Source organism: Lotus japonicus, chromosome 4 (assembly GCF_012489685.1).
Source record: "Lotus japonicus ecotype B-129 chromosome 4, LjGifu_v1.2".
Classification (NCBI taxonomy): Eukaryota; Viridiplantae; Streptophyta; class Magnoliopsida; order Fabales; family Fabaceae; genus Lotus; species Lotus japonicus.
The window spans coordinates 24,264,711-24,274,442 of record NC_080044.1 but is presented as its reverse complement, the minus strand read 5'-3'; the positions used below and the strand labels follow the sequence as shown (position 1 = coordinate 24,274,442).

The 9,732-nt window shown below is 37.0% G+C and overlaps 1 protein-coding gene across 1 annotated transcript; it reads right to left on the bottom strand.

Annotated features, from left to right (window-relative positions):
• Nucleotides 1-1,560: 1,560 nt before the first annotated feature.
• Nucleotides 1,561-9,113, bottom strand: LOC130712100 (bZIP transcription factor 16-like). The gene is made up of 13 exons (XM_057561938.1): nt 8,730-9,113; nt 8,274-8,384; nt 8,125-8,181; nt 7,968-8,042; nt 7,301-7,390; nt 7,135-7,194; nt 6,841-7,010; nt 4,742-4,796; nt 3,549-3,591; nt 3,186-3,442; nt 3,018-3,095; nt 2,806-2,931; nt 1,561-1,960 (listed from the first exon to the last, which is right to left on the bottom strand). The coding sequence occupies exons 2-13, from the start codon at nt 8,340-8,342 to the stop codon at nt 1,844-1,846; spliced, it is 1,197 nt and encodes a 398-aa protein (XP_057417921.1). The 5' UTR covers nt 8,343-8,384; nt 8,730-9,113; the 3' UTR covers nt 1,561-1,843.
• Nucleotides 9,114-9,732: the final 619 nt, after the last annotated feature.

Sequence of the window (9,732 nt, the reverse complement as noted above, 5' to 3'; positions counted from 1 at the left end):
CCATCATGCATGAGTCTCTGCAAGTAAATGCTTATCTTTTTGTTTGTCACATGGCTTTGTCACCGACCTATCCCCATTGCTCAATGGAGAGTGAAAGCATCTTGCACTGCCTCTGACACAGTGCACATTCTGGGGAAATATGGTTGAGATTGAGAGCTTTATCGTGGAAAAATTTCATGCTCCAGGTTCGTGGGGTATTTGGAAGCGAGCAAAAGCAATGTTTTGAAATTTCTGGCTAGTTTGTGGGGTGTTTGAAAGTGGAGGAATATGATGATTTTTTAGGCTCAGCCTTGGACAGTTCAGGAAGCATGGAGACGAATTTGCCATGACCATGACAAATTCGCGGTGTTTCGGGATGCTCAGAGTTTAAATCATAGTGGAACTCACATGGAAGCAATGTGGGAAGCACCACAAGTAGGTAAGTTTAAACTTAATGTGGATGACAATTATAGGGATGACAGTGTATGGGGGAGGTGTCGTGTTTTGTGATGCTCATGGGGCTTGGGTGGTTGGTTTCCATTCTCGTGAGGTGGGGGTAACGCTCTTTTAGCTAAAGTAGGGGCTTTTCGGGATGACTTAGCGGTCGCTTGGATGCGTGGCTTCAGGGACATTATTTGTTAAGTGGACTGGCGTAAGCTCCTCTATTCTTTGGTGGAGGATGCGAGCCTGCGTTTCATGCCAATCCTGATGCAGATCAAGGAGGGGCTTGGTCGAGATTGTTCAGTGGAGCTTCAGTGGGTTCGCCGTGATTACAACGTTGTGGTGGATTATCTAGCTAAGATGAGGAGGTCCCAAGCCCGATTGGGTTGTGTTTTGGTTGAGCAACCTCACGCGGAACTTCAAAACCTCCTCTTAAAGGACTCATTTGTTGTTAGGTAATTTTTGTCCGGTACTTTTTCGAAGAAGAAAAAAAATTCAAAATGAAACTTCCAAAACCAATTATGTATATAAATCAGTTTTGTATCTAAAATAATTGAAGAACATGTGCAATGCACAGAGATACTTGCTAGTTTTTATTTACCTTTAAAGGATAAATAAATAAAACTGCTATTCATCTCACTCCAGCTTTGTAACAGAGATACTTGCTGGTTTTTTATTTACCTTAAAGAAGTTTTTATTTACCTAAAAGGATAAATTAATAAACTATTTTTGGTTACATGAGAGAAAGAAAAAGGATAAATAAATAAAAAAGATATTGATCTCACATTCTCACTCCACTCCAGCTTCGTATCTGTTGAATAGATTCCCAAAAGTTGTTTTAAATAGCTTATTTAAACTAATCTTATTTATGCTCTTTTGAACAGATAAGATTATCAGTAAGCTTATACTTACCTATAAGAATTTATTTTAATAAGATCCTGACATTGATAAAAACTTAAGAACAAACAGTTGATAAGGGCTTAATTTACCTGTTTATCTAATTTTTGTGTACTTTCATTTAAGTTTGAAATCCTCGATGGTAAATAGCTATACTCAAACCCCTTACCACCTACTGAAGGCTGAATCATTTCTTAACTACATTTTCCGAACGAAATATTAGCACAGAAGAACGACAATCCATAATGGAAAATACCCAGGTTCATTAACCATATATCTTAATTTCTGAAGTAACACATAAGGTATAACCCATTTCTCAACCTACCTACAAACCAGGATGTTTTTGTCGGTAAAAAACGCGATAAATTAGGAATGAAGGATCATATAACAAATTGATCCTAACATTACATATGATCGATCACCCTCAATACAATTTGAGCTAGAATCTACCAAAATACAAAGGCGAGTTGTTATTTGGTGTTAGGTTATCTTCATGAAACAGAAACATGCAGCAAGAAGCTTGATCCTAATGAATGCCCTGCACAGCCACTGTCTGATCACTCTGTTGAGTGTCACTACATACAGGCTGATCATTCTGGCCCGACCTGAGATCTTCTTTCCCAGGTATCTGCCCAAGTCGCTCCTGTAAAATCATTATATCATGTATCAGATAGCAGGCTCAGTCTTTGCATAAATCATTTCAGATATTAAGAATGGATTTTGAAAATTAGAATGGTCATATTAGTTCATTTAGAATTCTCTCTCTCTCTCTCTCTCTCTCTCTCTCTCTCTCTCTCTCTCTATATATATATATATATATATATATATATATATATATATATATATATAGTGTGTGTGTGTGTGTGATAAGAGCATTTGGGAGAACAACACCACAAAAGCTAGCTGTTGTAATTGGAGAGCCCAATGCCGTGGTCACCCCCTGCATCTCTTGTTTGCAGATGAGATACATGTGGGCTTTAATACCAATTGATAAGAGTATTTGGGAGAACCACACCACAAAAGCTAACCGTTGTTGTTCCCACATACTTCAATGTGGGACTCAAGTCTCATACCTTGTAAGAGAGTACACTTATTCACAAGGAGAGTCTTCTTTCCCCTTTCCAAGGGAAAATCTCTTTACAATTCCAATACTTCAAAACATGAATCCTAACTTAAAGAGAGTACACTTATTTATAATAGACAAGTCCTACTAAGCAAATAACACTGAACATAGGCCCAACTCAAATAATAAAAGTAGACATAACCAAACAGGTCTACGACTAGCTGAGATAGATAAAATCAAACTCAGGCAACACAGCAGGCCCACTAATAATATTATGACTATAATTTAGAACCCTAACAATAACACTGTTCAAATACGTGTTAATCGTTATGGACTTAATTCTATGTCACTTGTATTGGGCAATGCTTGCCAATTAGAAATATAGAAATACAATATACCAAAGTATGTTAAGATTTCAAAATCACCTTGAGTACTGCATTCTCAGAGAGTAGCTGCTCGTAGTCGCTCCTGATCTGGGTCACTTCAGATCGGAGAGAAGCATTTTCTTCTTTCAACACATCAGCACGCTGGGCTAGTTCATCACATTCAGCCTGAGAACCACAACACACAAAAAATAATTTTAAATATGTTAATTGTGACAATGCAAGCAGTATTAGGAAAAGGCTATATCTGTCACCTGCTTTCGCAACCTGGATCTGCGTGCAGATTCCCTATTAGACTGCTTGCGCCTTTGTCTTTTAAGCTCTCTTTCATCCTAAAAGTTAACAAAAAGTGATAAAGATTAAAAGAAAAGGTACAGCAAAGCAACAATGCAACAAGAAAATACCCAGTTGAGTTAGTTAACCTGTAGCCACACTTGTGGCTGAACACCCTCACGTGACCCGGTATTAACTATCCCACCAGCAATTGCAGGAGAAGGGACATTTCCATGCAGTGCAGTTGGTGCGCCCCAATAATCCATTCCAATATTCAAATTAGTTGCAGGACCACCAGAAGCAGGTATAGTTGCAATGGCCATAGTTTGGTTAATAACCGTATGAGGTGTATGAAGTACCCCATTTTGTGGAGCATGCACTGAACTGCCATTTTGAGAGGGTTCATCTGTAATACGACAAAACATGTATTTTAGCTGTAACATGCATACCTCATTGATATACACTAAGCAACACACATATGGAAAACATCTCTAAATGTAACTGTGTCAGACCTTCAAAAGAATCCTGCCTCTCCCCAGATTTTAATTGAGAGTCCTACAAAAACCATTGAAATAAATACCAAGCATACCAGGCAGTGGAAGAGAACAAAACACAAAAAAATATTTTAGGCACCACCCATAATTATATACACGTCATTATGTAAATCATATAGAATGCCCGCTTTATTTTAAGATACAATAGACATCAATTCTGAAAATCAATCTAAACTGTCTTAATTTTAAGATTTCTATACAACAAGGCAGATGCTCATTGTTTTAAACATGAACATGTTATCCATGTATGGGTATAAACCCACACAGCTTTAAGAATAAAAATGAACTAGAAAATGCACCTATTATGCAGTTACAAAATAATTATGTTTAAAAGCTTTGAAACCTATATGAATATATATATTGAATTGGTCAGTTCAATGGTAATTGCTATGAAGCCTATCCAACTTACAAGTTACAACTGACAATTGGTTTTTAAATTTCTAGCTCCTTTAAGATTTTCTCTATGGGTGTGCTTGGACAACATTAGTATGTCATTAACGAAAGTGATATTACATGCCCAAATAGTTTAAAACAACTAGGAATCGGCTATTGTTTGACAGCTCAACCAGGATCCATATTGATACTGTGTATGGTCTATACACTTCTAGATGCATCTTGCATTTTCTGAAAGATTCCATTTTAGATAAGACTTATCAACTGTGCTAAACCCTTCATTCCTGAACAGGCTAAAAAGAGATACACCCTAGACCCACACCATATTATTTACCCAATGTTCAAACACATTAGACACTTAATTATCATTATTATGTACCTTAAATATTGACTTTAGGTGATAACATGTCAAAGCATTTACTACTTCTTAATGCTGTTTTATAACAAACTTGTACTAAGTCACGTACCTTTCTTCAATTTCTCAGACTTGAAAATTAGCAATTGAAAACTAATAAACTATTAATTTCTAGTTTCTTAGTACTTACACACAGAAAACTTTCAAGAGCCCTATGTTCAAGCCCTAGAGCATACTTTCAGAATTATATTATGCCCAAGTTTTAGGCCACTCACTCCAATCTTTATCTTTACTCATTAATAAGCATATAAAGAGCAAACAAGGATATAAGGTTTTTGTCACTGCTTATTTGGATAAAAAAATTGACCATACATAGCATACCAAAAAATGGCACAGAACTTACATTCTGGGAGTTCTCATCACTTCCTTCACTAGTACCTTCACTTGCACTCTCACCACTGTAAATCCAAGTTTCCATATCAGAATAAGCAGCTAGTATACAATTGCAAATAGCAAGCTAATGTACTAAACAGACATAGATAAAGTTGCTGATGTTAGAGCAAAGTAGTCCAAATCGAGATCTTACCTAAAGATCAGAGAGAAGTAAAATATTGTGTATCAAAGGGTCGAAACACAGATCATAAGATTTTACCAAAAATAAAAAAATATATTGATATAAAAATGGTGATAATATAACTAACCGATACATGATAAAATATTTAGATTTAAGATATTAGTAGTGATTATTAAGGATAAAGGTAATACACGTTCACAAGAAGCTGAAGAGGGAATACTTTTTGAAAACCTAGAACAAAGCCCAGTTTTCAGAAAAGAAAGTGAGAGAGTCAAAGAGAAACAAGACAAATAAAAGTTGAAGAGTCAGGTAGTTAAGAGGAAAAAGGAAGACAAGAACACAGACAGAGAAGTCCATGAAGGAAAAACAAAAAGAAGATGATGAGTTAAAGAGAGTTGAAAGATAGTGAAAAGGGCTGAGATACAGAGAACAAAGGGTGGCCTTTGTCTGGTAGACGGGTCGTTGTCATTGGGTCACTAGTAAATCAATGAGTGTCGTTGCGCAGCTCAACCAATACCAAACCCCACACCTCACTATGGCCAACTGTGTCCTCCCCTTTATGCACGAGAACCTGCACCACCATAGCCATCACGTAGCGTTGCCATCAAAACCAGAGTTAGGTTCCATCAAAACCAGGGTTAAGTCGTATTTGAAATCTGGAGCAGAGCATCGGAGAAGATGAAAAACAGAGTCCCAGCCTGCTCCACCCATTAGAGATGTGAGCTGCCCAATTCGTGAGCATCAGGGATAAAAGCAATTTAACCATCTTCCTCAACGATCCCACAAGATCCTACCAGCACATGAGTTTTTTGTGTGAACAGGATCGGATACCACTCAAGTCGTAGAATGGCGATTTAAATCAAAATTTGACTGCTTTGAATTAGAGGGTTTTAGATCAGAAAGGAGGGAAGCGAAAAAACAAATATAATGAAATTATGATTATTGTTTTATTATACTATGGAAAACAAAGCAATAACCTTAATAAATAATAATATTAGACTCCGAATCCTAATGAAATACAGATACTAATCATTATAATTACTAAATTCCAAATCCTAATTAAATAAGGAAACAAATGGGGAAACAAAAAGAAATTTGGCAATAAATACTAAGAAATAACTTAAGAGATTCTCTAAATCAAAGATCGAGATATTCTAAGATATTTTTCAAGCACTGCAAGTCTGCAACATCTCTTCAATAAAAAGCTTATAAAACTTTAAGCTTATTACAAACATATCCTCTAGAATAATAATAAATAGTAAATTAATTGAATGAATTTTTTTGATTGATTATACTATGAAACAGAGTACAATATATATACAAGAGTAATGCCGTAAGTTTAGAGATAGCAATCAACTAAAATAAGGAAAGAAATAATATATCTATCCTAATTATGGTAATAAAGATATAAATAATATATTTACTCCCTATTTAAGAAATATCTCAACACTCCCCCTCAAGCTGGAGCATATAAATTTTACGCATCCAGCTTGTCACATATATTCTATCCCGTGACCCCCATAAAGACTCGGTTAAAATGTCAGACAACTGATTTTTAGAGAAAACGTAAATCTTGATAGTAACCAAGCTTGTCAATAGTGCGCTATAGCGGCGGAGCAGCGCAGAGCGGCCACCATTCGCGAAGGAAGGACCTGTAGCGGAGCGTTCAAGGTTAGCATCCATTCGCACAGGTGACCGCGGCCTGAATCGCGTCCGTCACGATACGATCGCGCCGTGTTTCTTTCCCTACACTCGGAATCCCCTTTTCCCCTTCAAAATGTCCCATTAGGCTAAAATTTTAAGGGTAAAATTGGTTTTATGTTCCAAAAATGTATTTGGGCAGGGATTAAAGGATTACTTTGATTCAAATAAGAGAGGACATCATTCAATGACTAGATTGATCAATACATAACGGCATAACGCCTTACCTTTGGGAATGAATTCCATTGGCAGATGTTGCTGGTGTTTTACGAGGTTCATTACTTTTTCTTGTAATCATATTCAAACTACCCAAACTGCCTTTTGATCTTTTGATTGGTAATTTTTCCTTCATCTCAGGAGGCTTAACATGAGCTTCATTGATGACTGGAGTATTTCCCTGTATGTCAACTCATAGGTTACTTTTTCCTTTACTTAGTTAAGGACAAGTTCAGCACATGAGAGAGAAAAAGAGCAGGACCAGGAGAGAGAACGGAAAAAAGCTAAAGGATAAAGAAACTCACCGACGCATCTGCAACACCATTTGGAGAAGGCATGGCGTAAGGACTAAAAGGATAAGATCCCTACTTAAATTCAAAGATAAATGCAAATATTGGTTAATGAATTTGAGATTATGATGAATAAACACAATAAGATAACCTCAAGAAAGCATAATCTATAAAAGAATACCGGAGGCATGGATGGATGAGCATATATGCCACCATGGGGATACATTGCAACATAGGGATGTGGTGGGGTGCCATAGGGAGGCACAATATGCTGCAAGTCAAAATTTCATCAATGAACCAAAGGAAGCAGGTAGGGGAATTCAAACTAGACATTATGAGGTGCAGCAAGGCATAGACAGATTGCAGGCATAGTTGAAAATAATTAACGAAAGTGATATACGAAGTAGGTCCCATTCAATAATATATGATGATATCTCGTCAAGGAAAAGCAACAAACAATTGTCATACCACATACCCGTACCTATATCTATACTAGTTAGTAGTTACTCACACCCACATCCATGCAATATAGATACTCATATACAAAAATGAACTAGCTACTTCGCATTTCAGAACAATGGTAATATCATGTCAAGCAACAGCAACAAACATCTATATTCACAATTCGGCTACAGCTGAAGTATCAAGAGATCTGAGTCCCATTGGGTTAGATTTGGTTATTATAATAGGAAAAATTATTGATAATAGTTACACCCGTGATGTTAATAACCGCATCAAAAGTTCACCACACCCCTTCGGAATTCTAAAACAAACTCAAAGGTTAATTACGACATTCTACACTATCGTAAAAGTGATATTGACCAATCATTATGCAAGCGGTTAATCACCTGGACACCCCACATATATGGGTGGGCTTGAGGACCTGATGCCATGAACCCATGTGGAGGTATATGAGAATATGCCTGTCAAATGAAGGAGTTGGTGATCAAAACTCAACCTTGATATTAATAAAAATGATATGCCAACAAAAAATACATTAAAAACCTGAAAGTTAGCCCAGTCGGGATTAACCGGTCCAGCTCCAGTTGTTGGAGACTGCTCCTGGAAAAGACCAAAAAAAAAAAAGTTTACGGCATCATGTATAAAGTAACTTAATTATAAAAATGGACAAAATAAAAGAAACCGAGATACACCTGTGACGTCGACGGAGGTGTTTTGGACTCCTTCTCTTTCGGGGGTTTATCCGCGTCACTGCTACCCATCCTTTTATACACGCACCTTCCGAATATTTAGACTAAACCATTCTGCACCAAGAGGAACCTTACATTACAAGGCAGCTAAAAGAACACCAGACTCGATTGAAACTATACTCCACCTTAAAAAGTTCACTCTTTTCGACAAACATTTGATGAACAAAACCCGCTACTAAGCTGAATTATTCCACAAAGTACTGATATTTATACCGCGAGAATCGATTATATTTTCAGGAAATCAACCAATGTATCACAATTCAAACCCTTTTCGCTCAGAAGCAAATAACAAAAAGAGGAATTGACATATAATAAATTAATATCTACTCACCTAGCAAACAATATGAATGAATAATTCAAATTATAGACCTAGAAATAAAGCTAGTGACTTCAAATTACCGTTCAGAAATTGTCGAAATTGAAGCAGAAGAACCACAGCAAAAACCCGATCGTCGAAAACAAGCAACACAATTGAGCAATAAACGAGAAGAAAAATGGAATTTTGTGTCTGCGGCACGTGGCTGCGAACGTTAATCAGGGGAATTTATGTGGGAGACGAGTGCAAAGGTGATCATGGATCTACGTGACTGGAGCAGGAGAGAATGGGAGAAATGAAATAGAATTGGGGAGAGATCATAAATTAGGGTTTTGTTTGGGCTGGGTTGGGGTTTGTTTGGGTGTTCACGGCGAGGAACCAATGCGTCGTCGTACGGTGTTGCTGTTCACTGGAGTTAGATGAGGATTTGTTGTTTTTTTGTTTAATCTAATAATAAGCTTTCAAACTGTGGGTAAAGATGAGGGTTTGTTTTGTTTGAGTGAATGTATATTGTTTGCTAGGATTTAAATCAGCTGCTGTGGGTAACACAGTTGCGGTTGCCGCGCCTCCCGTCGACCCGCCGTGGTTTTCTAGTGGTATTTTCCGCGTGTAAAGAAGGCTCTGTTGATGGGAAAATGGCGGGTCGAATATTTCCCGGTAATGATGAGGATGCAATTGTGGGTTTCCATTTGTGTTTTCTTTAGCGGTTTTGGTGGTTTTTTTTTTTTGCCGTTCAACCTAGGGTTGAGCACGGGTCAGTTTCGGACCCATTTAGCCTAAATTGACTGAAATGAGAAGAGCTTATTATGTCTCATTTTCGCCCTATTGATAGTTTGGGTAACTCAGGTTAGGTTAACACGGTTAGAATGGATAAGAGGGTGGGTTGGATCAGTTTGTGCTAAGAAAGTGGGCTGCATAGTTTTTAATGGGCCTGCTTAAGTTTTTTTTATTTTTGAAAACATGTATTCAATAATTTTTTAGAAAAAAAAATACTCAACATAAAGTGGGTTGAAAACTTTCTGAAAGACCCAAATTATCAAATGATATAATTTCTACTTGATTTTATCATAATAATGATTAAAATCT

Bases quoted from the DNA above. Each gene is read 5' to 3' on its own strand.
- LOC130712100 (XM_057561938.1), bottom strand. From the start codon at position 8,342: ATGGGTAGCAGTGACGCGGATAAACCCCCGAAAGAGAAGGAGTCCAAA. The intron at 3,443-3,548 runs GTCTGACACAGT...GTCGTATTACAG, and splicing joins GAGGCAGGATTCTTTTGAAG to ATGAACCCTCTCAAAATGGC. The intron at 3,096-3,185 runs GTTAACTAACTC...GTTAACTTTTAG, and splicing joins AGCCACAAGTGTGGCTACAG to GATGAAAGAGAGCTTAAAAG.